This window comes from Grammomys surdaster, unplaced genomic scaffold (genome assembly GCF_004785775.1).
Source record: "Grammomys surdaster isolate TR1022 unplaced genomic scaffold, NIH_TR_1.0 224, whole genome shotgun sequence".
NCBI lineage: Eukaryota > Metazoa > Chordata > Mammalia > Rodentia > Muridae > Grammomys > Grammomys surdaster.
Window position 1 is genome coordinate 1,327,922 of NW_021604669.1, and position 27,573 is coordinate 1,355,494.

The 27,573-nt window shown below is 50.7% G+C and overlaps 1 protein-coding gene across 2 annotated transcripts in view; it reads left to right on the forward strand.

Annotated features, from left to right (window-relative positions):
* The window catches only part of Slc45a4 (solute carrier family 45 member 4), a 63,152-nt gene extending 43,290 nt beyond the window's left edge, over positions 1-19,862 (forward strand). For both annotated transcript variants that reach the window (XM_028773279.1, XM_028773280.1), the window contains exons 3-8: positions 10,432-10,620; positions 11,899-12,078; positions 12,497-13,563; positions 14,208-14,307; positions 15,116-15,327; positions 18,027-19,862. In XM_028773279.1, the coding sequence (XP_028629112.1) occupies positions 10,432-10,620; positions 11,899-12,078; positions 12,497-13,563; positions 14,208-14,307; positions 15,116-15,327; positions 18,027-18,392 (2,114 nt within the window). In that variant the 3' untranslated portion in view covers positions 18,393-19,862. The remainder of the gene's footprint in view (positions 1-10,431; positions 10,621-11,898; positions 12,079-12,496; positions 13,564-14,207; positions 14,308-15,115; positions 15,328-18,026) is intronic.
* The last annotated feature ends 7,711 nt before the right edge of the window (positions 19,863-27,573 follow it).

Sequence of the window (27,573 nt, forward strand, 5' to 3'; positions counted from 1 at the left end):
CACAGAGATTGGAAGATGAAAACAACCTCTGTGCCCGTCCCTCTCCATTCAAGGGGTTGTGTGAGGAATGTCCAGGGAGGCTGGGAACATGAGTAAGATGCCAGTAGGCTAGGCAAAGCAGGGTGTCAGCAGGGTGGTCATTTTCCTGGCTGTGGCTGAGCCTATCCCTTCTTAGGATCCTAGCACACCACATCCAAAGCTGGCTGCCTTCCTGTGCTTCTGAAGCACACAAACATGGCAAACCTTTGGTGAAAGCTGAAAAGCACCATTCTACAGGAGGTATCTAAGTGCAATTAATTCATCTCTACAACAGGCGTGTGAGCACATGGAAATGTGTGGATACTCCAGGTGTTTCTGTGACTTCTCACACTTGCCAGTACTGTGTTCTCTACCATGGCAGAGTCTTCATGCACTGTCAGTGGTATGTACCCTCCTGCCACTTGAGTGTTCTGGCTTCTCCCAAGGACTTCTTTCTGTGACCTTTGGTTTGTTCTGCCTTGAGTACCCAGGGCTGTGGATGTAGTGCCGTGTCAGTATGCATGTGTAGTGTGCTTGAATGCTGGAGTTAGGCATCAGAACCCTCACCCCACTCGAAAAGAAAGCACTAGCTGTGTAGAAGGGTCATTTGAGCTGTGGACTTTAACCATCCTGGCAAACAAAATGAGCTCCCAATCATACCTGTTCTTGAAGGGTAGCAGTACTGGAGTGGAACCTGGGACCTAGTCTGTGTTGGGTGAGTACTCTATCTACTGAGCTACATCATATGTGCTGCCCTCCCACCCCCACCCCAGCTAACAGATGTTCATTTCAGAGAAAATGCAGTCCTAGAGCTCTGGCTCTTCAAATAGGAACTTACAAGGGTAGCTACCTTGTGTGGCTGTCAGACCAGCATGTGCTGACACGGGTAGGCTAGAATGGATACTCTTAAGAGTGAGAGAGCTTGGCCATAGGTACCTCGAGTTAACTTCCCCACGCTCCCTGACATTCCCTGACAAGCACACCTCAGCCAGTGACTTGTGATCCCTTGCATGTTTGCAGCACAAAAGCCCTACCCCAGGAAGGAAACAAAAGGAAAGTATCACATACACTCAGGCTTCTTGCCTGTTATCCCATGGCCCCTTCTCACAGAGTGCTCTGCCCTGGGGCAAGGCTGCAGCAGTGTGGGCTGAAGGTGGCACTGAGGCAAATGGCCACTGAGGGGTGAACCTTGAGGGCTTTCTGCTCAGTGCAGTGGTGTAAGTGAGCTGGGCACAACAGGACATACTTCACAGACAGGCAGAGTGGTGGGTACCAGGAAGAGGGAGTACAGTGGGGCAGGTTGGAAATGTGCTGCATGTTGTTGGTTGGTTGAAATAGAACGTACTGGTATATGTCACCAGCAACTTCCCACCTACCAGAGACCCAAGAAAGACCCAAGAGTCTCTCTGCCACCTACACCTGGCCTCCCCCACAGTCAGTCAGGGCTGTGGACTCCTGAAGGGCAGTGCTGTGTGCATGCTTGTGTATGTATACATGCATGGTATGCATGTGGAGGGCGGGGCAAGAAACTCCCAAATGGTGGCCACAGTGAATGGGAAGCAGCTTGTGCTCAGTACTGTGTTTGGGAGGGAAGTCTGGATTTCCTTGCATTTCAGATCATTGTGTTTAACAAACAATGAAATAGTTGTTTTTCTCAAGGAACTCTGTAGGCTGTTATTCTTTTGTCAGACTCTTACTAAGCGCCAGCCTGTTTGTGCTGGGCTACGTGCCTGGCGTGGAAGTAACATGGCAGCCCAAAGCCTGGGGCTTGCCTGGACACCTGGGCATGTCACCTGAACAGCTACTTTGCAGAGAAGAAACTTGTAAGTGAACATGGCCGCAGTTGGGTTGAGGCAGAGGTTGTGGGCTTTGCTCTAGATGTCCTCTGCCTGGAGTCTTCCCTGGTGTGCTCAGAGACAGAATTGACAACAATAGGGATGTGTTGATGGAGGTTCCCTAGCTGAGTACAGGAGGAAAGACACAGTAGGAGCTGTCTCTAAGCAACGCTGAGTGCTGAGTGAGGAGCAGTGAAGGGAGCTTCACAGTGTGCCCAGACCAGTTAGGGTACCAGGAGCCATGCTTGAGGATGCTACCATTGAGAGCCTCCCAGGGATGTGCTCCAGACACCCAAACTGCACTGTGTGTGAGGCTGGTGATGATGCAGGGTGGGTTGAGAAGCACTCGCAAAGGTTACAGAGTCACTTCTGTTCCAGAACAGAGCAACAGGACAGACACAGAGCATACATAGTAGGTTAATGAAGGCAAAAAACTTCATTGGTTCTTGCAGGAAATGGTCATTTAAAACTTTGATGAAAGCCAGAAATGAGTTAAAATGTTAACAAAATGCCACAGATATATGTTGGTAAGATAGACCAAGGGTATCAGCAACCAGAGACCCCATCAAGGCCCACAGGTGCTTGCTCTGTGTGCCAGGCATTAGTCCTCCATCACAGCTAGGGAGTGTGGGTGTGGAGATGACATACCATTGTCATGGGAGAAGTGGGCTTTTTAAACCAAAGTACAGTCCAGTGTGGCCTCTTAACTGCTGAGCCATCTCTCTAGCTGGCTGTCTTTATTCTTAAAAGCAGTCAGTGTAGACAGTGCCACTGGACCACTTGCCTGACTTGTGCAAAACCCTGGATTCTTGCCTAACATGGGAGACAAGTTAACTGTTTAAATTGAAGCCACAAAGAGTATGTACACATTAAGTTGTATCAACAGTTATAAATAGGTCTTGTCTTTGGTGTGAGATGGGTTCTGTGCTTCCTCTTTTTATTTTTTATTTTACTTTCTGCTGTGCTGTAGAGGAGAACCGCGGCTTTGCACATGCTAGGCAAGCATTTTGCCACTGAGCCACATCCCCAGTGAAGTGAGGACATGGATAGGTGACACAATGTGTAACTTGTGGGCACATCAGAGTAAAGAACTGCCCATCATCCTCCATGTCTGCAGGTTTTGTTGCAGACAGATTACAAAAGGAAAAGCCTAAAGAAACAGGGTGGCTGGGCGGTGGTGGTGCACGCCTTTAATCCCAGCACTTGGGAGGCAGAGGCAGGTGGATTTCTGAGTTCAAGGCCAGCCTGGTCTACAGAGTGAGTTCCAGGACAGCCAGGGCTACACAGAGAAACCCTGTCTCGAAAAACCAAAAAAAAAAGAAAGAAAGAAAGAAAGAAAGAAAGAAAGAAAGAAAGAAAGAAACTGAGGGTGGCAGGGGATGGACAAGTAGGACTTTTTCCAAAATTTGGCTGAGCTAAGTTGGGTGCAAAGGAGGAACTTGGGCCTGGACTTGGGTCTGATAGGCAACGCAGCCCTGGCGCAGGCGTGCTGGCTGGGGCAAATGCAGGTGGCTCAAGGAACAGACATTGTTTGTACTTTACTTTCTTGCTACCTGCACACCTGCAGTTTGGGCTTTCCTGTGAAGGAGTGGCTAAGGCGAATGCTGTGTTTAGGTGACACTTTTTTCTGACTCAGCAGCAGTTGTGAGTTGCGTTGCCTCTTCCCCTTGTAGAACCCTAAGCCCAGTAACACTTCTCTATTCTGTGCCCAGCTTGGCTGACCTCCCTGCCAGCAGCTTAGTTAGACCTTCCTCATGTGGCCTGGCAGCTCCTTGGGGACCATTTTGAGTTCATTGTCCTTTGTTGTCCCTTTGTCCAGATCATGGGTACAACCTGACTTTCTCACATGTGTCCTTGTGACAGCCGAGGCTAGTCCAATGTCACAGCCTCACAGGGCTCTGGGTTGGAAGTGTACTTCAGTAACAGGAGTCATGAATAGTGAACAGGGTTATGTGAAGCCGTCCTGAATATAGAATCCTGGGAGGGAAATGTTTGGTATCACCTGTTCCCAGCAGTGCAGCGCAGGCCAAAAGCAGCTCAGCACTTGAGTGGACAGGCCCAGTATGGCTTCTGCATGTCAGACACCTGCATCCCTGGGCATTGGTGTTTACCTGCACAGGAAATGGGGCAGTGATAAGCCCAGTATTGAAGAGTCTGTTTCACTTTACATACTCATTTTGAGAGTAGCCCCAGGCATGCCAGATGCACCTTATGCTCAAGAAGGGCAAACAAAAGGGTCACCTGTGCAGGGTAGTCATGACAGGATGGGAAACTTGAGGCTGGCCTTAGTCTGTCTATGCTGAGGCAGGCATGCTACAGATGTGCTTAAAGAGTTCACAGTACACAGCCACCCCCTTCTGGAACTCCTACCTGGGATACAAGGTACTGTTAAAAAGGCTAAGAGCCAGTATAAATGGAGGAATACAGAAGGGTTTGGGGGGAGGCAGAGAATAGGTATGAAGGCCCATTTTCCATAACCTGTCTGAGGAATTGAAGCTTTGAAAACGGAAGTACTGTCAGAGTCTGTAGCCGACAAAGAATCACATCCGAGGTGTCCTTCCAACCCAGGTCACCTTCAACAGAGCTGTCAGGCCCGGCGGGGGGGGGGGGGGGGGGCTTCCCAGTGACCATTTGCTCTGTAGCCTTGTGCTCTCCTGGCAGTTGACCTTGAGGGACTTGATGGATCCTTGGACACACACGTTTCTAAGCCCCATAAATCACCCCCTAACTAAGCTTGTCTACCCTTCTGGTGTCCCACATCTCTGGCCTGTGAGCTTCTCCTGCCACTTGAGCCTTGGCCACCTGGCTGGTCTGCAGGTTTCCATAGTTCCCTTCCTCCAGCATCCCTTCCCTCCAAACACTCATGCTCTTTGTCTTCTCCTACTAGGCCTGCCTGCCTGTCAAGTTTTTCCTCTCTGGGTACTCTTCACCCCTAGACATGGAGAAAGAAAGGCTGTCCTTTGGAAAGGCACAGAAAGGTATCTGGGAATGGAGGCAAAAAGCCAGGCTACTTTGCTTAGACCCAGGTAAAAGTGTTGCCCTGGCTCTTCCTTCACTTTCCTGCCAGTCCTCACAATTCAGAGATGCTACTGAGGCAGGGATGGGCCCTGCAGCTGGCCATACTCCTGTGTACCGTGCTACACAAATAGATGTCCAGCATGGAGTGACCTAGTAACACTCATACACAAGCAGGACCAGACTGTGTTTCTAAAGGTACTAGAGGCCCTGTTCTTCCCCTCCCCCATTGCCACTCAGTCCAGCACCTGTGCTTCCTTGCTGAGGTCATCTGCTTGCTACCTGCACTTCTTTCCCTGGTCCTAGTTGCTGGTATACCTATAAAGGCTCTGGAAGCTTGTCGTGAGCTCCTCACTTCTACCATCTGACTATCTTTTCTTTGGGCTGAGACCACCTCAGTGCTACCCCATTGTCCTCAAAACTATTCCCCACTGGTGTCTGGTAAGACAGTTCTTCCTGCCCCTACGTGGACTCCTGTCCAAGTCTGCTTTCTCTTCTGCTTCCCTGGTGCCAAGCATGAGAGTGTACACCTGCTGGGGTGGAGTGGCTCCTGTTGGTGGTATATGGGTGGTGGTGGTGGTCTCTGTGTTACTTATGTCCTTAGCTGTGTGACTGAGCCGAGGATCACGCTGTGTGGAGCATGCTGTGGGTAACGGAAGCATAGGCGTGACATGCAGCAGGTCAATGGCAGCAGCCCTTTGAAATAGCTAGGAGAGACAGACCACCTGAGTACGAGTCGCGCTCTTTCCTTGTCTTCCCTGGCACTGGTAGCTTTAGAGTGTACCTTGAAGCTCTCTGGCCCTGCTTTTAGCTGAAGATGGACAGTCCCCCAGTACAGGCCCTCCCTGCCTAGAGAGGCCCCAGGGTCTCAGCAGCCCTTGCTTACGTTCTGGCATGGCAGCAGAAACCATGAGGGTGATGCCTGGCCTGTGGAAGGTAACCTATGTTCCTCATGCTGCAGCCTTAGCAAAAGTGAACTCACTGAAACCAATGAAGTGGGTTCACAGTGAGCCTGCTGTCAGATTCCTGAGGTCAATCAAGGATGCTGAGCTTTTCCCACGAAAAACTTCTCACCAGCGAATGTTATCATGGGTTTTTTTTGTCCAGGAGTATAAACCTATCTGGCCTCGCCGCCTTGTCCACTGAGAGAAAGAATGAGTTCTTATTCCCATCCTGGACCTTTTGTTAAATATTTATAGGCCAGTTTCCCAGCCTCCCTCCCCCACAAAACACCAGTTTATCAAAAATGCCCTTGTGAATAGAAACCTCTGCATGTGACCCGAGTGTTGCAGTGGGCTGTCCCATGTACACACAGTGACACAGTGAGTATTTCCTGTGAACAGGGAACCTTCCGGGTCCCACCATTGTTGTTCAACCTTTGCCTGGAAAAAAACAAAAATTATTTACTAGGGACGGGCGTTGTGTTTGTTTAGGGATTTGCTGGGAATCGCCTGACTGAGGCATCCCAGGGATGTGGGTGCTGGCAGCTGAGTGTTGGGGGTTGCAGCACCTTTTGCTCACCCTGGGCAGCACCAGAAATCTGTGATGGACAGAGTGCTGTCACCTGCTTAGCACCTTGAGAGCCCTTATACAGGTAACTGAAATGGCATTTGGTTTCCTGGAGGCCAGGATCTGGAGTCTTAAGATAGACTCCTGCGTAGACCGGTGTGTGTGTGTGTGTGTGTGTGTGTGTGTGTGTGTGTGTGTGTGTGTGTGTGTGTTAGAAAGCAGATGTAATGGCAACACTGGTGCTGTGTCCCCTGTACTTGTGCCCTTGGCCCCTCTCTTTGGTTTGTACAGCCCTGAGTCTCTGTAGCCAATGCTGCTACCCTTCAACCCTCCACAGCTGAACTCACAACTGCCTAGCCAGGTTTCCTGTTCCAGTAGGATTCTAGATTCCTCCAGCACACAGTGCTGTACCAGGTACATCACCAGGCCCACTAACAGTCAGTCACCACCCTGTGGCTGTTAGCACCATGTGGAGGTCTCACCCAGCTCCATCCCTCTTCAGGAGAGAACTTGGGGTGGGGAGCTGTTGTGCCTGGTCAGTGTCCTGTCACACGTACTGCAGAACACAACAGTGTCAGCTAAGTGGCCAGCTGTGACATTCCTAAGGAACACAGTAAAAGCTGGCAGGACTAGAGGCCCAAGTGTGGAGCTTCACACTGTAGCTCACATTCCTATGTCAGTAGTGGCAAGGTTGAGTACAGAGGATGCAGACCTAACGGCACTGAGAGGCATGGCAACTCAGCCTCTCCAAGGGTGTCCTGGTTGATTCGTCTCATCCTGACACAAGCTAGAGTCATCTGGGAAGAGGAACCTTAGTCAAAAAATGCCTCCATTAAACTGACCTGTCAAGTTTTCTGATTTATGATTGACATGACTCATGGGGACTATCATCCCTACTCAACTTTTCCTACGTTTATAAAAAAGCAGGATGAACAAGCCAGTACGCTCCCATCTCCAGGGTCCTGTCTTGAGTGCCTACTGCAAATTCCTAGTGATTGAAGTGACCTGAGAACTGCAAGATCAAATAAACTCTTTCCTCCCCAGGAACAATAGAAGACAAAGGGCTGGAGTTGAGATTGACAGCTTGTAGGCCAGTGCTCATCCCTGTGCCTAGAGCCAGTGAGTGAGCAGCCCTGGACCCCAGCAGGCAGACTAATTCATGAAACTTACAGACATTAAAGCTTGAATTTTGAAAGTTTTTTTTTTTTTTACTTAATTTATTTTTATGTGTATAGGTGTTTTGCCTGCATATATGTCTGTGCACCACACACATGTGTGGTGCTCTTGGAGGCCAGAAGAAGGTGTGGGATCCTCTGGGACTGGAGTTACAGAGAGTTTTGAGCTGACATGTAGATTTGGGGTCCTCTAGAGGAGCAGCCAGTGCTGCTGAGCCACCTCTCCAGCCCCTCTACAGTCTTTTGTGTCAGGAAGTATGACAGCCATCTCTTGTAAGATGTATGTATGTGGGAGGCCACATAATCTTGGGCAGCAGACTTTTCTCCCTGGTTCTGGAACCAGAGCTCTTGGGCTGTGATGGCTACAGCTGTCACTTCTTGTAAAAGTACTGTGGGATGATGCTTCTGTCTCCACTCCTGGGCAGCCTTCCTTGCTGTGCCCACCTGGAGGAGCCAATGCTGTTCACTAACTCTCATTAGCTGCCCCATCAGTACATGGTCTCATTTAGTAGCTGGTTGTTGGCTGCTTGGAAGGCCATTTTGGTACAGCAGGGCCTGTTGTTCAACACCATGTGTGCTCATCCTACAGCCCACACTACAGATGACTGTGTCATGCTGAAGTGTCACCAAGTTGAGCACCTTGCTCTAGAGCCTGCACTGTCCATCTGTGAGAGCATTTGCTGTTCTGTTCTAGTCTGTAGAGTGCTGTGGTAGACTGCTAATCTGTGGTCTACTCTAGAGATAAGAAGCACATTGTTCTCCAGTCTGTCTGTGCTCAGACAAATACATGTGCCTGTCTTTCTCACTGCCTGGGGTGTTTCCTGACCCTTTGCTGGATGCTGCAGACTTCCTGTGTGCATTTCCTGAACCTGTCAGTCATCTATGACTCCTGTCTACCTGTATGTGGTAACCTACCAGTGTGGCTTTGATAAGGTATGTGTTCCTAAGGGTCAATGCCTGGGCCTACTGATGCCAGGATGGTGGGGCCACAGGCTCCGTTGGTGTTGGCACTGTCACCTCACAGGGAGAGTTCTGCTCTGTGGGGACTTGCTGTCTCAAACAGGTTTGGTATTGGGGCCATCCTGCTGGGCCTAGGCAGTGAGGCCTGAGTTAAGGGCATCTGCTGAGAGATAGGCTAGCCACGGGTGGCTGGACTGTACAACAGCACAGCATCAGTTCTGAAGAGGTACTGTGTGGGAGGAGAGAGGGCCTGGCAAGGGGACTTGTCTCAGTGTCTTCATAGAGCCATAACATGACTGAGACAAACTCAGGGCCAATGGGTCTGTATGTGGAACCCTGTGCTCAGGGTGTGTAGGCACTGTGGGCAGCACAAGGCGGTACCTGAGCCAATAGTCCTCTCCCATTCCTCAGGTGTTGGGACAGTGATAGCAAGACAGTTGGTTCAGGCAGGAAAGGACAAGCCTGCTACGGTTCTCCCAGGTCCTATGAAGACGCACCATGCCCTTATTTAGACTGACTTGAGCTCCTTATTTACTTTTGAGTTGGTGGCGTGGTCAGTGGGAGCCTCGGGGTGCTTCCCCCTCCCCTGAATCTCAGACTGCCTTTACTCCCAGTCTTTTTGAGTAGGGATTGACAGGACATGTGTCACGGGTGTTACTGAAGGGCACGCAAGGGCAGAACAGTCCCTTGAGTGCCTTGCCTGGTAAGAAGGGCCCATACCATTAGAACTCCACTTGGCTTGTCTGTCGGAATTCACTGGGCAGACTCTAGTTCCCTGACTCTTGTCTGATCTGCTGACTTGGGATAGGAACAGATCTAGCTTCCCTGTAGCCAAGCGTGGCTACAGAGGTCAGAACACACACCTTAGACCCTGGCGGAGTGCCCTGGTACCTAATGGCGTGATGGCACGAGGTTCTGCAAGGTGCTTCCTCCCCTGACATGCTCTCCTCCCACACATTTATTTTTCTTGCCAGCTCAACATGAGTCTGTTTCCTCAGTGTCCTTAGAGCCTGAGTGCTTGTCTGGTGGAGTGATTTTAAGCAAGCTTCGGGTCGTTGTAAAATGGGAGAGTCTTGCTGATCTTGTGATGACACTCAAAGCCTCCCAGCCACATCCAGGACACACAATGTGCCATGCTTACCCAGCATCCACTCACTGCCCTTGTAAGGGCAGCCAGCACTCTGACCTGTAGTAGCAGACACGGTGACAAGTCTTCACATGTCACTTGAAGGTGGTGTGGTGTGCTCAGGTGCAAGAGTTACAGTATACAGAGACTCATCAGAGCTACTGGCCTGTGCACGTGCATTCCAGTTGCTCTGCAGAGCGCTGGTCTGTGCCCAGGGCTATCATTCATCTGCTCTGTTGACACCATGTTTGAGTTTGTATGACAGGAAGGTAGCATAGACTCTGGTGTCAGGCCATCCAGGTTCCATCCTAAGGACACCACACTCACCATGTCATGCCCAGACAAAGGAGCACTGGGTGCTGGCTGTGGCCTCCTGGCTCCAGGTCGACACATGTGGGCTTTTACCACCCTGGTGCTCAGGGCACACATTGCCAAGGTGACTGGGGTCCTTGGTGGCTCTGTAAACCCTTGCCAAGACTGTCTATAATAGATTTTCCTCAGTCAGGTCCAAAATTCAGTGGCTCTTCTTATTCCGGCAACTGAAGACATTGTAGCACTTCCATAGTGTGGTATAGAGGGCCGGGACCATACCTGAGTAACCCAGCCCTGCTCAGTACCAGCCACATAGTGGCCCTTCAGGCAGAGCCCAGTACTGGCTCCAAGATCTGGAGTACCCTCTTTGTCTTCAATTCCAGAGGACCCTTAGGTCTATCCTGAGGAGACTTGAGGGAGCAAGAGTGTGTGTTTATGTGGGGTGCATATGATGAGTGACGGGGGCTTTGTGTCCCTGCAGGCCTCCCTGAGAAGTACTACAGCCTCACCTGGTTCCTGAGCCCTGTTCTTGGCCTCATCTTCACACCACTCATTGGCTCTGCAAGTGACCGCTGTACCCTGAGCTGGGGCCGCCGGCGGCCCTTCATCCTAGCGCTGTGTGTGGGGGTCCTCATTGGTGTTGCACTTTTCCTCAACGGCTCCGCTATAGGTGAGTGTTTGCTGAGCTTGCAGCAGTACGTGCTTTGAGGGCCTTATCTGGTGACTTCACTGGGTCACTGTGCAAGGACCCGGTCAGGCTGCTGAGGACCTCCTGGTGGAGACTGTAGCAGGGAGCTTGGCAGTAGAGCCGGTCCCACATGGGAAAGCTGGAGGAACCTGTTCACAGGGAAACGCTTCCTGTTGTGATGGCTTGTTTTTAATGCGTATCTGACACCACGTCCTGTTTCCAGAGTGATTTCAGAAATTATCTTTTCTTTTTTGTTCTCCTTTTCTTAGACATGGTACTGAGAATGTCCAGAACCCAGTCTGATGTTTGTTTTCTTGGTTCATGCCTCGTGTGTTGTTTTTGCCTCTTTCTGTTGTTTTGTTTTTAATTAAAGCCACTCTGTGGGAAAATATTTTCTGCCTTGCGGGCACCATTCAGAACTGGTGGAAACAAAGCCTTGTTCTTTGGCTCCGCGGGTGAAGGACTGCAGTGTGGGTTCTAAGACAGGTCTGCCCAAGTTTCAGAGGCAGCAGGGTTGTGGGCAGTCACAGCTCTGAGAACCAGGGTAGGGACAGTCTGTAGCAGCTTTGGGTCATCTTCCTCCTGGCCTTAGTGTCTCCTTGCTGAGTCATACCTGTACCAGGTGGATCCTCCACCAGAGATGGTTCTTAAAATTCTCAGGGTGCCTGCTGAGGCAGTGTGGCCTTAGGTCCTTATGTACTCACAGCCTGTTGTCTAGTTTGGAAGCTAAGGCAGAGCCCACTAGCTCAGGAATCAGCACAGAGGAGTCTGTGTTGGTGGGCAGAGGAGGAGATAGTGTTCTCAGAGATGGTGGCAGTGGTCCTTGCACAGCTACTGTAGCTGATGCCAGTAGTTTTACCAGCCAGTGACCACTGTTGCCTGATTGAGGAGAAAGAACCTGCTCCCTTTCTTTCTTGAAAAACTATGAGGGAGGGAGAGATAGCTTAGTAGGGAGTATTGCTGCTCTTGCAGGAGACCCAAGTTCAAGTCCCAGCATCCACATGGTGGCTCACAGCCATCTGTAACTTCAGTTCCAAAAGATCTGATTGATTCCCTCTTCTGACCTCTGCAAACATTAAGCACACACGAGATGCACATCCATACATGCAGGCAAAATACTCAGAATAAATACTTTTAAAGAGACAGAGTTCAGGGGACACAAACCACAGAAATGGGGTGAAATATCCTGAAAGCATTTATTTGCCCGAGGAGCCTGACACTTGACACTGGCGTATGACTGCTTCCCCACACTCTGTCCAGGTCTGGCGCTTGGCGATGTTCCCAGCCGGCAGCCCATTGGCATTGTCCTCACGGTGCTGGGAGTGGTGGTCCTGGATTTCAGTGCCGATGCAACTGAGGGGCCTATCCGTGCCTACCTGCTGGATGTGGTAGACAGTGAGGAGCAAGACATGGCCCTCAACATACACGCCTTCTCTGCTGGTAAAGCCCCATACCAGGCCCCAGGTGGGCGGGAGGGATCTGTGGTCATTGGTGGCTCTGGGACTCACTTTACATGGGAACCCAGCAGGATAAAGGGACTGAGGAGCAAGGCTAGGAGGGAGTAGGGCCTGTCTGTCTGGATGACATGCCTGCCAGGTGGACACTGCCCAGGCTTTGCCACTCAGCTGGAGGGGAACACATGGGTGCCCTAGAGTTGCTCTGGGCCGAGACTCCTTTTGTCTTGGTTTCTGGCTGGGGATGTTAGGCCAGTGTTAAGAGCTGTGTAGTCCCCTGAGTTGTTCTGTTTTGTTGTCTCAGCTGTCCTTTCGTTCTCCATCTCACTGATTTGCCACATAACCCTGTGTAAGGGACAGCCCTGTGCTGGGGCTGAGGCTCACTGCCCCCTCTCTATCTACAGGCCTTGGTGGGGCCATTGGCTACGTGCTGGGTGGGCTGGACTGGACGCAGACCTTCCTAGGTGACTGGTTCCAGACGCAGAACCAGGTGCTGTTCTTCTTCGCTGCCGTCATCTTCTCGGTGTCAGTGGCTCTGCATCTCTTCAGCATTGAGGAGGAGCAGTACAGCCCACAGCAGGACCGCGGGCCTGAGGATGCCACCCTGCCCAGCACCAGTGTCCAGCCTGGCGCCCTAGCCCCTGCTACCCGCCTCAGTTCCCTTGGTGGGGGCGTGCAGGACGGCAGCCCCCCATTCCCAGATGAGGTGCAGTCAGAACACGAGCTGTCCTTGGACTACCTCGATGTGGACATCGTGCGCAGCAAGAGCGACTCGGTGCTGCACATGGCTGACGCCACACTGGACATGGAGCCTCAGCTGCTCTTCCTGCATGACATCGAGCCCTCCATCTTCCAAGATGCTTCCTACCCCAGCACCCCCCAGAGCACCAGCCAAGAGCTCCTGAGGGCCAAGCTGCCCCGCCTGTCCACGTTCCTCAGGGAGTCCACCAAGGAGGACGACACCTTGCTTGATAATCACTTGAATGAAGCTAAAGTCCCAAATGGGAGAGGCTCTCCACCAATGAACTCCCTCAGCCGCTCTAAGGTAGACTTGAAGCCCTCAGTCACATCTGGCTCCATGAGGCGGCGTAGGCACATGTTCCACAGGCAGGCTTCCAGCACCTTCTCCTACTACGGCAAGATTGGGTCCCACTGTTACCGCTACCGCCGGGCCAACGCAGTGGTCCTGATCAAGCCATCCCGAAGCATGAGTGACCTGTATGACCTGCAGCAGCGGCAGCGCTCCCGGCACCGCAACCAGAGTGGGGCTACTGCCTCCAGCGGGGACACGGAGAGTGAGGAGGGCGAGACAGAGACCACTGTGCGCCTGCTCTGGCTGTCCATGCTGAAGATGCCCAAGGAGCTGATGTGGCTCTGCCTCTGTCACCTCCTCACTTGGTTCTCTGTCATCGCAGAGGCTGTCTTCTACACTGACTTCATGGGCCAGGTCATCTTCAAAGGGAACCCCCAGGTGAGTACCCTGTGATGCCAGTTTTCCTGCCTAGAAAACTAGGCAGCCCATGCCAGGGCCTCTTGTAAGCCTGCATTCACTGCCCCTGCATCCAGGGAATGCCCAGCAGGTGCCTGGCCAGTGTGCTTCCTAATGCATGGTCAGTCACACAGCTGAGACAAAGGTGTTGCAGTGGGATCTATGGTGACCATTCGTGATGCCAGGTAACATCACAGAACCAGAACCACTTTGGAAATCGTGAACAGAAGAGTGTTGGTTCAGCTGTCCAAGTAACGGCCTGTTTTTATTCTTGCCAGGCCCTGCTAGGTTTCTGGGCTCATCATACTGTGGCTGTGTAGGTGGCCACAGTGGTCTGTTACACCTTTTTCAGGTGCTAGCATGGCAGCTCAGAGAAGACAGAGTCATTTCTGTAGGTCCAGACCAGCCTTATGTCAGGGCCACAGGCAGGAGGATTCCACTTGTCATTGTGGGCAAGAGTCGAATGTGGCCTGGGAGGGACTGGAAATAGCTTATCAGATACTGACCTGGACATGGGTTGATTCTCCTCCTCACTGGAGTCTGTCAGCTCTCAGACTGCATGGGAGTGTGGGGTAATCTCTGCCCTGAGGGCGGCAAATGCCTTCAACCTCCTCTCTCTGCAACAGGCCCCCTCCAACTCCACCAAGTGGCATGCCTACAACGCTGGCGTGAAGATGGGCTGCTGGGGCCTGGTCATCTATGCTGCTACTGGTGCTATCTGCTCAGGTGAGAGGATGGCACGCCCAGAGTATCAGGATCCCGACCTTAGCCTCAGTAGAGGAAAAAGCTGTTCAAGTTGGTTGCTGGAATCAGGTGTTCCTGAGGCTGGGAGGCTGTCCTGAGTGCTGTCTCAGGACACTGTCCAGCATGGATGGCACCTGTGGATGAGCATGATACCCCTGGCATGCCAGCCCCATCTGGGGCCCAGCAATCTAAAGGGCAGTGGAACAGTCCAGCCTGCCAAGGACAAGAGCCCTGATGGCTGAGGTGATAGGCTCTCATCCTAAGGTAGCATGCCCCTCTCAGTCCCAACACTTGAAAGAGTTAGGGTTGGAGTCCTCTCTTATCTGTCCATCCTCAGGCTGAACCTGGAATGGAATTGAGCTTTACCTGATCTGTAGTTGAAGCAGGGAGGGTGGGGCAGGTCAGCCAAGTAACAGGGACCACCACACCACTATCACAGATCTACTGACCGCAGGGATGCTTCCTGGAGGAGGCGGTACCTGTGAGGACCCAATCAGGAGGCAGGATCCTCAGACTGGCCTTGAGTGCTGGGAACCCAGAGTGACAAGGGAAGGGCCAGAGATTTCTCCCAAGGAGACCTGGGTAGGCAGTCGGCATCCCATGGAGGCCAGAGAGCTGGCTTCTTTCAGAAGTGCTAGAACCTGGAGGAATCAAGGTGGGCATGGTTCAGGTAGGCAGGAGATTATATTTATGCCTGAAGGCCTAGGTTCAGCCAGAGGGAGGCAGTGTTGGAGGTGAAGGGTGTGTGTGTACAGCACCTGAATCATGTTCCTTGTGACCTTCTCTACAGCCCTGCTACAGAAGTACCTGGACAACTATGACCTGAGCATCAGGATCATCTACATGTTGGGGACCCTGGGCTTCTCCGTGGGCACCGCTGTTATGGCCATGTTTCCCAATGTCTATGTGGCCATGGTCACCATCAGCACCATGGGTGTCGTCTCCATGAGCATCTCCTACTGCCCCTATGCCCTCCTAGGGCATTACCATGACATCAAGGAGGTACAGCCATTCTAAGGAGGCCAAGTGAAGGTGGTGATGAGGCCACCTCTGCCCTGCTGACCTCTCTGTCTACCCTTCTGATGAAGGCAACAGCTGCCACTCTCCTAGTTATTCCCTGGCCACAGGGTCTCACTCCTCTGACTGTCCTGCTCCTTGGACCCACAGTTCCCTGGACCATTACCTTCCCCACTGTGGGCAGTTGCCTTTCCAGGCTCACTGGCCCCTGAGCTAGCAGCCTCAGTGCTCTTCTGCTTCTGTGGCTTTTGAATAGCTGCTCTGTCAGCCGCTGCTTCTGAGCTACTACTGTTGGGCCCTGTGTGAAGGAACTTGAGCCAGGTGTAGAGGAGGTACAATTATACACCCAGCACTGGGAATGTGAGGCCAGAGTGCCAGAGCTGCAAGTTCAAGGCCAGCCTGGGCTACTTAAGAAATAAGCAGCGGGGCAATGGTGTCACACGCCTTTAATCCCAGCACTTGGGAGACAGAGGCAGGTAGTGAGTTCTAGGCCAGCCTGGTCTACAGAGTGAGTTCCAGGGTAGCCAGGACTATACAGAGAAACCCTATCTCAAAGAGAGAGAGAGAGAAAGAGAGAGAAAGGGAGGGAGGGAGAGAGAGAGGGAGGGAGGGAGAGAGAGAGGAGAGGGAGAGAGGGAGAGAGAAGAAGAAGGAGGAGGAGGAGGAGGAAAGAGAGAAGCAAGCATGCACCTGGTTCACTGGTACACACCTTTGATCCCATTAATCATTAAAGCAAAATCAGTTCTCTCAGTACATGCTCACCACACCCACTCCTAATGAAACCCTACACTAGTGGTGTTTTCTAGATGTACTACTCTCCAGAGTTCATAATTGTTGAGGCTAAACCACTTGCTAGCATTTCAGAAGTGAGTCATACAGAATCACCCAGACCAAGAAACATGGTGACCAGAATCTAGAAACCCCTCTCTTCTTGATACCCTGACTTCACTTGTACTGGCATCTGATCTTCCTGGAACTAGTATGGCAGAACTGATCCCAGGCCTCTGTCATTTCCTGCCGTCTACCCAGTAGGTTCTAGCATAGCTGGAGGGAATGGAGTTAGACTCTCACATTCCTCCCGAGGTGGGACCCAGCACCTCCCACTCTATCTGCATTGTCACCAGATGGCCACATACATAAGTGCATGGCCTGTGCCTCTGGCCAGTTCTCTTTAGTCTTGACAGATGTGATGCATTCTTTGAAGTAGGTAGGTCTGTCGTAGCTTGTCATGCAGCATGAGCTCCTCCGCTCTGTGGTTCAGGGTCCCCCCAGCTATCACACTGTAGCCTGTGTTGGTCTAGAATTCCTATGGAGCTCAGCCTGGACTCCAACTCACAGAAATCCTATTGTCTCCGTCTAGTGAGTGCTAGGATTACAGACGTGAGCTGTCAGGTACATCTAGAGCTTTCAATGTGCAGCTTTGCTTTTTAAAGCCTAGTGAGGAAGGGTCTCACTAGTATCCTAGGCTGGCCTGGAATTTACAGAGATCCACTTGCCTCTGCTTCTTGAGTGTTGTAATCCATAATATGGATAGCCACACCCAGCTACTACTAATTTTTTTTTTCAAAGATTTTTCTAAAGTCTAGGGGAAATAGCTTAGTGGATAAAGTTGGTGTCCAAACATGAGTCTTTGAATTCAGATCTCCAGGACCCATGTAAGACCTAGGGTATGGTAACATGTCCCTATAATTACAAACCCCAGTGCCAGGGGGCAGACAAAGTTCCGAAGTCTAGACCACCAGTAAGAGACCCTATTCAGAGGACAGGCTGAGGAGTGGCAGAGGAAGAGACACCTGTGCTGACATCTGTCTCCACATGTATACACATACACAGATTTTTATGAGTTTTTGTCTTGATTTCTATTTTTGCACCCATGGGTTATTCAGCATGATTATTGAGTATGATGGTGAATTTCTGACATTTGGGAGTTTTTAATGATGGTCATAGCACTGGTTTCTGATGATCAGAAATCATCAAAATCAGAGAAAGCATACATATATGATTTCAGCCCTTAAATTAACTGTTCACACCCTCTGTCGCCCAGCATATCCCATATATGGTGAAATGGGTGTTGCGCCCTTATGGCCTCTGTTGGTTGAGTAAGGTGGGGCTCTCTGCTGTTATTCCTTCTGGTTTCTGGAAGGTGTGTTTACAATCTCCCTCTGACTGTGGTGTATACAAGCTAAAGTCTGTGGTTTCCATCTTCTGGGTAGATTGGCCTCCATATCTCAAGGATGATGGGGTGAGAGTAGCAATGTAGTGCATGCTTTTATATCTTGTTCAAGAAACATGAACAAATAAAACTGCCCGGTGTTCCCAGCTCTGTCACCTGAGCCCTCGTGCACGAGTGACTTGAGCTCCCTGCTCTCCAAGGAGATCTCCAGGGTGAGGTGGCCACCCCTATGTCTGCCCTGCCTCTCTTTCTTAGGACTGGAGGTGGTATTCTGGGAATAAAGTCCTGATTAGGTTGTAGAACTACTTCTGTGTTCCTCCCTGTGAACCATAATTTCTACCTCTTCTTATTGCCCAGCACCAGGCTGAGCTCTGGAGAATCCAGCTTAGCAGTTGCTAACTGCCTAGCCTAGGCAAGTGTGTCTCCTCTCAGTGCAGTCAGTGCTCGCAGCCTCGGTCCTGATGCCAGTCCCCTTCTCTGTGCCCTCACACATGTGTCTCTTCTCTTGCAGTATGTCCACCACAGTCCAGGGAATTCCAAGCGTGGATTTGGCATCGACTGCGCCATCCTCTCCTGTCAGGTCTACATCTCCCAGATCCTGGTTGCATCTGCTCTTGGGGGTGTGGTTGATGCTGTGAATACTATCATTGTCATCCCCATAGTGGCCTCTGTGGGCTCTTTCCTGGGCTTCCTGACAGCCACATTCCTGGTCATCTACCCTGAGGTGTCAGAAGAAGCAAAGGAAGAACAGAAAGGGCTATCCTCAGGGCCCACTGGCGAAGGCGAGGGTGGAGCAGACAGTGAAAAGCCCACTGTACTGAAGCTGTCTCGGAAGGGGGGCCTGCGGGGGTTGGTGGAGACAGAGTCTATGGTGTGAGCCCCAGCTGGTACATTCCACACTGGAGGGCAGGGTGCACTGGGGGTTATGCTTGCCGACAGCATGCGAGCTGGAGTCCTTCCCAGAGCACAGTCCAAGTTCAGTAGGTGTTAGGTGTAGGGTAGGTTTGAGCTATTAGACAAAAATATCACACTAATTACCTTTCCCACAATTAAAAAAATCATTTGAAATCTTTTTTTATTGAAAAAGAACTTAATTTCAGCTGTCTTTTATTCTGCAGGTATATCATTCTGCATGTTTTTAAATTGTGAAATATTCACAGCATAGTCAATAAGCAATTTAGAAAATGTAAGGGCCTGCATTTCTAAACCAGTAATTGGAAGTGCAGAAACTGACTCCCTTGGCAGGTGTCATCTGAAGGCAGCAGACAGCAGCAGCGCAGTATCCAGATTGCCCAGCAGGTGTCTGTCGGGGACGCCTTCAGCATCAGTCTGGGATTGCAGCCCTTCAGAGTATTTTTCTGTTTATTTTAAAAACAGTATTTTTTTTTTTCACAACTGTGGTTTTCTTAGAACAGCATCTCTGGCGAGTTAGGCTCACAATCCTGTGCATAGCTGAGGCCTTACACCAAAGCTGGGGAAGGGGCCCGGAGGTGTTTGAACAGAAGGCAGCCATTCCCCAGGGCAGCCTCCAGACATCCCATCCAGGGACAGCACCAGTCAGCAGGGCTGAATGTGAACTCTGAGTGTGCCTCCTGTGTGCTTGTGTGTAAGTGTGTCTGTGTCCTGTCCCTACCCACATGGTCCTCCCCAGAAGCCACCACAAGGCAGCTGTTGGCTCTGTGTGACACTTCAGCTTGTCTCTACACGTTTGGCTGGAAATCCAGGCACAGAGCTCCAGGTGAGCATTGGCTCCCAAGTCTTGCTGCAAGGCTACCTCGAGAATGGGGGACAGTGGCATCAGAGCAGGGCATGTGAAGGTGCCAAGGCCTACCTCCCTGCCACATTGGTGACATTGATCCTCGCTGGAACCTAACTGAAATCTTGTGACCTCATCACCTGCTCCTGCTGATGGTCACTGGAATGGGAATGAAGGCAACGAGAAGCAGGCATCTGCCTGAGCAGGAGGGCTGGTGACCCAGGAACCCCGAGTAGTTCCATTTCTCCACATGAACAAAACTTGGGCTTCAGGGAAGCAGGCTCAGCAAATGCTGCAGCTGTGGGTAAAGACTTTCCAAATGACGGTCTCTGTTTAACAACTCCACAGCCTCTCGTTCATGAAAGTCAGTCCGCACTCAGGAGAGGGAGGCCCCCCTGGATGGTACCCAGATGAAGTCAGAGCCGTGCTCTTGCTGCCTCGGTTGATGTTTTTACATAAAGTACTTTACAGTGCATGAGAATCATGCTGCAATATGAGCATTCTAAAGCAAAGATATATACATATATATTTCAAAATGAAAGTAAGCAGTTTTTAAATAAATTACTTGAATTTTCTGTGTCTTCAAAGGAATGCTGTGTTTATGTCCTTGGCTGGGCTCTGTCTTGCCACATTCCCCACACAGGTGGCACTTTGTCATCTTTAGTGTTTTACATCTGGGGAGCAGAGGCATGTGCTCAGGGTACAAGGGTACCTTCCACCTGCCTGGGTCTTCCTTCAAGCCTACGCCTGCAGAAGACTGGCTTTACCTTCCAGTGTTTTCCATATTGCCCTTGAGAATAGAATTCCAAGTCTCCTCCTTAGGTAGGGGAAATTGGACTCAATGCTAAGCCCCCAGCCAGCTAAGCCTTATCAGTGGGGTGCTCTGTCTCTTTGGGGAAGTGGGCACTTCTGGGCTCCTCTCTCCAACCAGCATCCTTTGGCAGGTCACTCCCGTGCAACTTAGTTTTAAGATGGTATTCCCTCCTTCCTGAGACTAAGGATTACAGCCTGTTTTCATGCACCCTGCTTTTCCACTGTGCCATAGGGGGACAGAGGGAGGCAGGGATGCAGAGAACAATTAAAGTGGGCAGAACCTGGAACCATCAAAATGAGCATGGGGACCTTGGTCACACGCTGCTCACAGCATCAAACCCAGAGGTTTCTGCAGACCGTGCCCACTGAAGCTGAATGACAGGGAGGTTTGGGGTCCAGCAGAGACCACACCCACAGGAGCAAGAAATAATAGGAGCACCACAAACAGTGGGTCAGACTTAAGATACCGGCCTCACCATAATCTGAAGTAACACAAGGACACTTTGTGTTCATGGCATAGGTCTTGGCAAAGCCACTGGTAGAATGCTGACACCCAGGTAAAAACAGTCCGCCAGAGGCTTGCCTGTTTGTTGCTGTCAGATCAGGCTGCACATCTGGTACTTTTTAAGACCTGAGCCTGTTAGACCTTTACATCCAAAGGCTGCTGCCTGTGGATCTGGTCAGCGTGAGGGCCCTTGGGATGGAGGCCCAAGGGTGGCAATAGAGTTGGTTTCTGGGCTTCCTTGCAGATAAATAAAGTGAGCCATGGACCTTAAGAATGTCTCATCTGGGGTAGACAAGTAGACACTCTTGCCTAGCCCTTCCCTCACTGAGAGGTTATTCTGAGATGGCACCAGTAGGCAGCTATCAGGGCCACTGCCTACATGTTAAAAGAAGCCAAGGGAGGAGGACTGGCTTTGCAGTCAGTGACCCCAAAGCTTGTATTGCTCAGACCAGCCCAGGTATTTCTGTTTCCTGACCTGGGCGTGCAGACCCAGCACCCATGGGCAGTGGGATCCCAGAGAGTGCACCTGTGTAGCTCTTCTGTGGTCTGTGATCTTGAGAGGAAAAGGGATTCAGCTACCTGGACCCAGGGGACTGGCAGAGTCAAGCAGATGCCCATCTGTGGCCAATGCCGAGGATGCAAGTGGAGTTAGCTTTGTAGTGCCTTGGGATTTAGACTGTGCAAGCACCATGTGGTAGTAGGGGATTAGCAGAGTTTCCACTGGTTCCAGGCCATAGAATTGCAAGTAAGTTACTAACAGGAGGGAGCCTGCTTCTGTTGCCTGTGAAAGTCAACAGGTGTCTTAAGAGATGCCTCTTAAGATGTGTGGCCCAAGTTTGCCTGCACGAGAGTGCAAGCTGTTAAGAGGTCACAGTCTGGGGGCAGAATGGTATGGTGGCACTTCCTAGTATCTGGAAAGCTGACTATGGGACATTGTCTGTTCTTAGCCTAAGGTCTCAGCTGGAACATTCACACAGGTGCACAGCCTTCAGACTCCCACCCTTGAGATCCTCAGGGCCCTGTGAGGGCTAGTTTGGGCAAGGTTGGAGTGACAGAGCAGGATCTGGTTGGTAGCCTCCTGGTGTAGTGAAGATGGCATAGAAGGCGCAGTATAGAAAGTGCCGTGGCCCCTCCATCAGCAGCAGCCTGGCTGTCTTATCTCCCTGGTGCCAATGGCTTCTGCAACCCATGGAGTTGATGGCTCCCTTTGTCTGTGGCCAGTGGTCTGTGTGGCAGCAGCAACCATGGCTACATGTGCCACAGGTCACTGTTGTAAAGCACCATCTACTGAGACCGGACACTCGTCAACTCCACATACACCAAACGCCATGACTCCCCAGCTGTTCCACTTCCACCTGAGCCTCTGTCTTCATTCACTAACTCCTGGATTGTGCAGGTGAAGCCACCGGTGAGTCCTCCGCCAATGGCTGTCACCAGAAATGGGCTCAACCTTCTGCATGTGAACTAAAAGCAGAGCTTTCGAGAGTGCCTGGGGACTGCCCAGCACAGCAAACATGCTGTCCGTTTTATCCCATTTTGGACTGACTATTCAACGTGGCAGGGACGGGGTGTGCACTCAGGTAACTCACCATCACTTCATGAAAAGCCAGCCTGAGATGGCCCCTTTGACGCAACCCTTGGGCCTCCAGGAGAACAGAGCAACCTCTGGGAGCCCCTGCTGCCTGCTGAAGGGTCCTGTGCTGGGGACTCAGTAGCAGGAAGAACAGTTGTTAGAAAGGCCTCGGCACAATGGCACTTCCCAGGCTCCTCGGAACAAAACTATTTAGTTCCTTTGTGAACTGGAAACAGGACAACTGTTATCAACTTATTAAGTTGGAGCACTGTAATAGCTCTTGCTGATTTTAGCAACGCTTAAGTGTGTGTTAAACACATGATTTATGAAGAAACAGATTCTACAGAGAGTTCTATCACACATGACTTTGTTTTTTATTAGGTGGATGTTTATGTCTGCTGCTGTCCAGACCTTCCCACCCCCACCCCTGGGGCTTTGTCCTTTCTGTGAATCATGCTGGGCTGCTGGGCCCTGTACATCGCTCGTTGTATACAGCCTGACTCCTTCCTCCCAGGCTAATGCCTCCCCGCCTCTATTGCTGTTACGCTGTGGCTAATTCAATAAATGTTATCATTGCAGGTGATAGTGTGGTCCTGTCATTTCGAGTCTCTGCCCACCCAGAGCCTGTTGAGTCCAGGGGGAGGCAGAATGTTCTTGCTGTGGCCAATGCTTGCAGGCATGGCGGGGTCCCCAGAGCTCCCCCAGGGCCCACAAAATAGGCTCCTGCAGCTTCGGGCCCCAGCAGTCCAGCCTCCCAGAGTCACTCCTGCCCAGAGGTGAGGAGGTTGAGCCTGTTTCTTCCTGGTGGTAGGATGGGGGCCTCCCTGCTGTAGGAAACCTGGTGAGCAATGAGAGGCCCTAATAAGCAAAGGGGGAGGTGTCAGGTGGGGGCTGGCCTTGTGTGTGTGTATAGCCTTGGGTGCTGGAGGTGAGTGCCCCATGCCTTCCTGGGACAGAATACGTTGTGTGTCTCCTGGTGACCTGCTAAGGTTTATAACAGTAACAACCCTTGATAGGGTTCTTAACCTGGGCCACTCCCCGTGCATGGGGCTGGAGTCAATACACATCCCCGAGGGACGCTGCTAGCTGCTGCTACTATTAGCTGCAAACTCCTACTGTGGACCTAAAGGACCCTGGAGGCAGTTACATACTGCAGTTGGGCCAGAGAACAGTGGTTTCTGACAGGCAGGAAGTACTGGTAGTGGCCCAGGGCCCTATGATCCTACCTTCACACACACACACACACACACACACACACACACACACACACACGTCAGGCCCCTCCTTCCCCACTGGGGAGAGAGCCAGTTGTGGCACCCCTACTATCTACCAGCCCTGAGTGCCTGAGAGCTCAGGGGATCTCAAGGGTGGCGACTAGGAAAGAATTTCTCCAAAGGGGCACCCACCCACTGCTGGCTTCTGGAGCCAGAGTCAGCACCTTACAGGCCTTCAGCAGCCACAGTGAGTGACTTGTGGCTCAAACACCCTATCTGTATAACCTTGGCTGGGAGACGACAATGACAGTCCTGGGTTGGGACCCTCTCGTAGCTTCCCAGAGGTCAATCTCAAAGATCGTATGTGTGCAGTGACTACTGAGGGGAAGGGCTCTTAGTATCCTGTCAGTCCTGTAGGCTTCACATGTGTGTCTCAGCACACTGGAGTGACGGGTGTGAGCACACAGTGGCCCTGGCTGAGGAAGCTCACCTTTTCTCTGTGCTAATGAAAATGTATGTCACACACCCAGGATCAAGTGACATGATTTAAGTTGCATTGTACTGAAAACTAGCCATGTTAAGCATCTTTCTTTCTTATTTATGAGTGTTTCGCCTGCGTGTTTATACATTCATGTATGCACAGGTGCCTGCAAAGGCCAGAAGAGGGCATTACAGCCCCTGGAGCTACATTGCAGGCCCTGTGAGCCAACACATGGATGTCAGAAACCAAACCCAGGACCTCTGCAACAGAAACAAGTGCCTTTAAGCACGGAGCCACCTCCCCAGCACCACTGAACATCTTTTTAAAGTGGCCATCTAAGTAGCTTCATTGGTAAGGTACCTTTTACTCAGTTTTCAGTTTGGCTTTTCTTTTCTTTTTTTTTTTTGTTGTTGTTTTTGTTTTTCGAGACAGGGTTTCTCTGTATAGACCTGGCTGTCCTGGAACTCACTCTGTAGACCAGGTTGGCCTCAAACTCAGAAATCCCCCTGCCTCTGCCTCCCAAGTGCTGGGATTAAAGGCGTGCGCCACCACTGCCTGTCCAGTTTGGCTTTTCATCTTAATTTGTAAATGTTCTTTACATATTGGGGATTTAAATTAAAAAGAAAAAAACTTTTGTCAGATTACTGTTTGCCCTAGTTATGGTTCCTTTTTTTTTTCTATTTTATTTTTTCATTTATATCATGGATTTTGAAACAGGGCCTTTTTCTATAAGCTCAGGCTAGTCTCCTGCCTCAGCCTCAGAAAAGCTGGGATTACAGACATGAGCCACTGTGCCTGGCTTTTTATTTTTCGATGGAGTCATGTGTAGTGTCCTTCCCATCACCTGCAGCGCATCGAGGGCTGCATACATTTCCCACGCCTGTGCTCCCGTCCAGTGGCTTTCCTGTTTCTGTGCGTTCACCCAGAACCTGCACTTTGTCCTTCTGGCCTGCTTACCTTGTCACAACAGATGGCATCTTTGCTTTCTCAATCACTGCAGTTTGAAGGGATGCTTTAAAACCACATCTTGGGCAACTTGTTTCTCTGATCTTTTTTTTCTCGCCGGGCGGTGGTGGCGCACGCCTTTAATCCCAGCACTTGGGAGGCAGAGGCAGGCGGATTTCTGAGTTTGAGGCCAGCCTGGTCTACAGAGTGAGTTCCAGGACAGCCAGGGCTACACAGAGAAACCCTGTCTCAAAAAACCAACCAACCAAACAAACAAACAATAAATAAATAAATAAATATAAAATGTTTTTCTCAGCATTTCTTTACATGGTGTGATCCCCAGCTCTGGAATTCGTGAATCTCAGTCACTTAGCAGATGTTTACAATGTTCAGCTTCGCAGTTCATGAACACAGTGTGTCTATTGAGACTTTTATAACGTTTCTGTCCAGGATGTCTGAGCTTTCAGGACACTGGTCTTCTGGCCTTCCATCTTCCATTGGCTGTCCTTCCACCTCAGACTGCTCTACACAGTCAGTACAGCTTAAATAGTTCCGGTTTTCTGCTGCAATCCTGTGTCCTGATGTCACATCCATTACCAAGCTGAGTTTCACGTTTCTCAGGTTTATACAGACAGTGATGTCTGCAAGCAGACAGCCATACTCCTTACAGACTAGTCTTTCTTAGCTGTTGTTTTGCGACTTCTTATTTTATATGGATGAGTGTTTTCCCTGCTTGAATCTCTGTGCACCACATGCCTGCCCAGCATTCAAAGAAGCCAGAAGAGGCCTCATGGGTGCTGGGAACTAAACCTAGATCCTCTAGAGCAGCCAGTGCTTTGAACCACTGAGCCATCTCTTCAGTTCTTGTTTTTCTTCTGTGTTTTTGGTGGGAGTGGGTAAAGTCTCATAACTTAAGGCTAATGCCGGGCAGTGGTGGCGCACGCCTTTAATCCCAGCACTTGGGAGGCAGAGGCAGGCGGATTTCTGAGTTCGAGGCCAGCCTGGTCTACAGAGTAAGTTCCAGGACAACCAGGCCTACATAGAGAAACCCTGTCTCGAAAAACCAAATAAATAAATAAATAAATAAATAAATAAATAAATAAATAAATAACTTCAGGCTAGTCTCAAGCTCCTGGCAGTCCTCCTGTTTCAGCCTCACAAATGCCAGGATTATAACCATGAGCCACCACACCTAACCAGTCCACTCCTCATGCTTGCTGTTCTTGCCCAGTGCAATAGCTGAGCCTCCAGTGTTGCCTAGAGGTGAGAGCAAACATCCTGCCTGTTCCCCATCCTAGGAAAATAGTGAGTCTTCACTGTTATTTGTCGTGTGTACGTAGGTGCTCTGTCTGAGGAACTTCCTCTGTAAGCTGCAGACACTTTAAAACACCACGAATAGAGCTGAGGATGTGCCTTGTTGCTTGAGGGCTTGACATGCCCTGGGCTTGAACCCCAGCACCCCATAAACCAAGTGTAGTGGGATCTAATTAAACTTTGAAGTCAGAGAGCATGTTCTGTAGGATCAGGACTTTGGGTGGTTGTTTGGATTTCAAGACAGGGTTTCTCTGTGTAGCCCTGGCTGTCCTGGAACTCACTCTGTAGACCAGGCTGCCCTCGAACACAGAAATCCACCTGCCTCTGCCTCCTAAGTGGGATTAGAACCTTTCTTAACTCTGTGTGGTCAGAGAGCATGTTTCTGTTCTATGGGAGTCAGACCTTTCCTAATTGTATTGTCCAGCATCTGCTGCAGCTGTCCAAGCCTTCCCTCTACACGGCAGCTGTTGGATAATCTGCACCCTCAGAGTTTCACCAATCACTGGAAGATGCCATAGTCTCCATCTGTAGTGTGGGTTTTGTTCATATTCTGTTTCATGTCTCTATTAACACATCTTACTAAATATAAGACAGTCTTTTTTTTTTTTTTTTTTTGAGGCTGGTCTCAAAGTTGCTTACGTGGTTGTAAGTTGACAGTTAGTCACCGTTTGCTGAAGGTGGTCCTGTCTTACAGGAGCACAGCCACATGTGTGGCATGTGTACGTTACTTGTGTCCCATCCTTTGCCCTTTTCTCTCAGCCATGTTTTTACAAACCACATCTCTGGTAGATGACACACGATGACACTGAGGAAGGAACCATCCATCCTCTCCTTCCACCACATGGGGGTGGGGGGGTGTCCCAGAAAGGGAACTCAGGTTGTCAGGCAGGGTAGCAAATTCTACCCACTGAACCATCTCACCAGCCCAGCTGGATCATTTTTATCAGGCAGTCTTTCTCTTTTAATCAGAGAATGTAGCCCATACACACTTAGTACAATTCAAGTGGCAGCATCCCAAGGGTTAGGGGCCCAGCTCAGCACCAGCAATCACCTGTGTCTGTTCCCTGCTTGTGGGTACAATGGGACCAGTGTCCCACCCTCTCCTGCCATCACACCTTCCCCCACTAGACTGAACCGGACCCTCAAACTGTGAGCTAAACTAAATCCCCCCTTAAGTTGTTTCCGGCGTGGATTTTATCACAGCAACAAGAAACATAACTAATACAAACACTTAAGCTCTACCCCAGCCCCTCTCCACCTTTTCCCCCATTGAGCTGTCCCGGTTGGCCCTGAACTCACACTATTGCTGAGCTTATGATCCTCGGCTTCTATAGTGCTGCAACTACGGGCAGGCACCACTGTGCCTGGTAAGTCTCTCTCTCTCTCTCTCTCTCTCTCTCTCTCTCTCTCTCTCTCTCTCTCTCTCTCTCTCCCTCCCTCCCTCCCTCCCTCCCTCC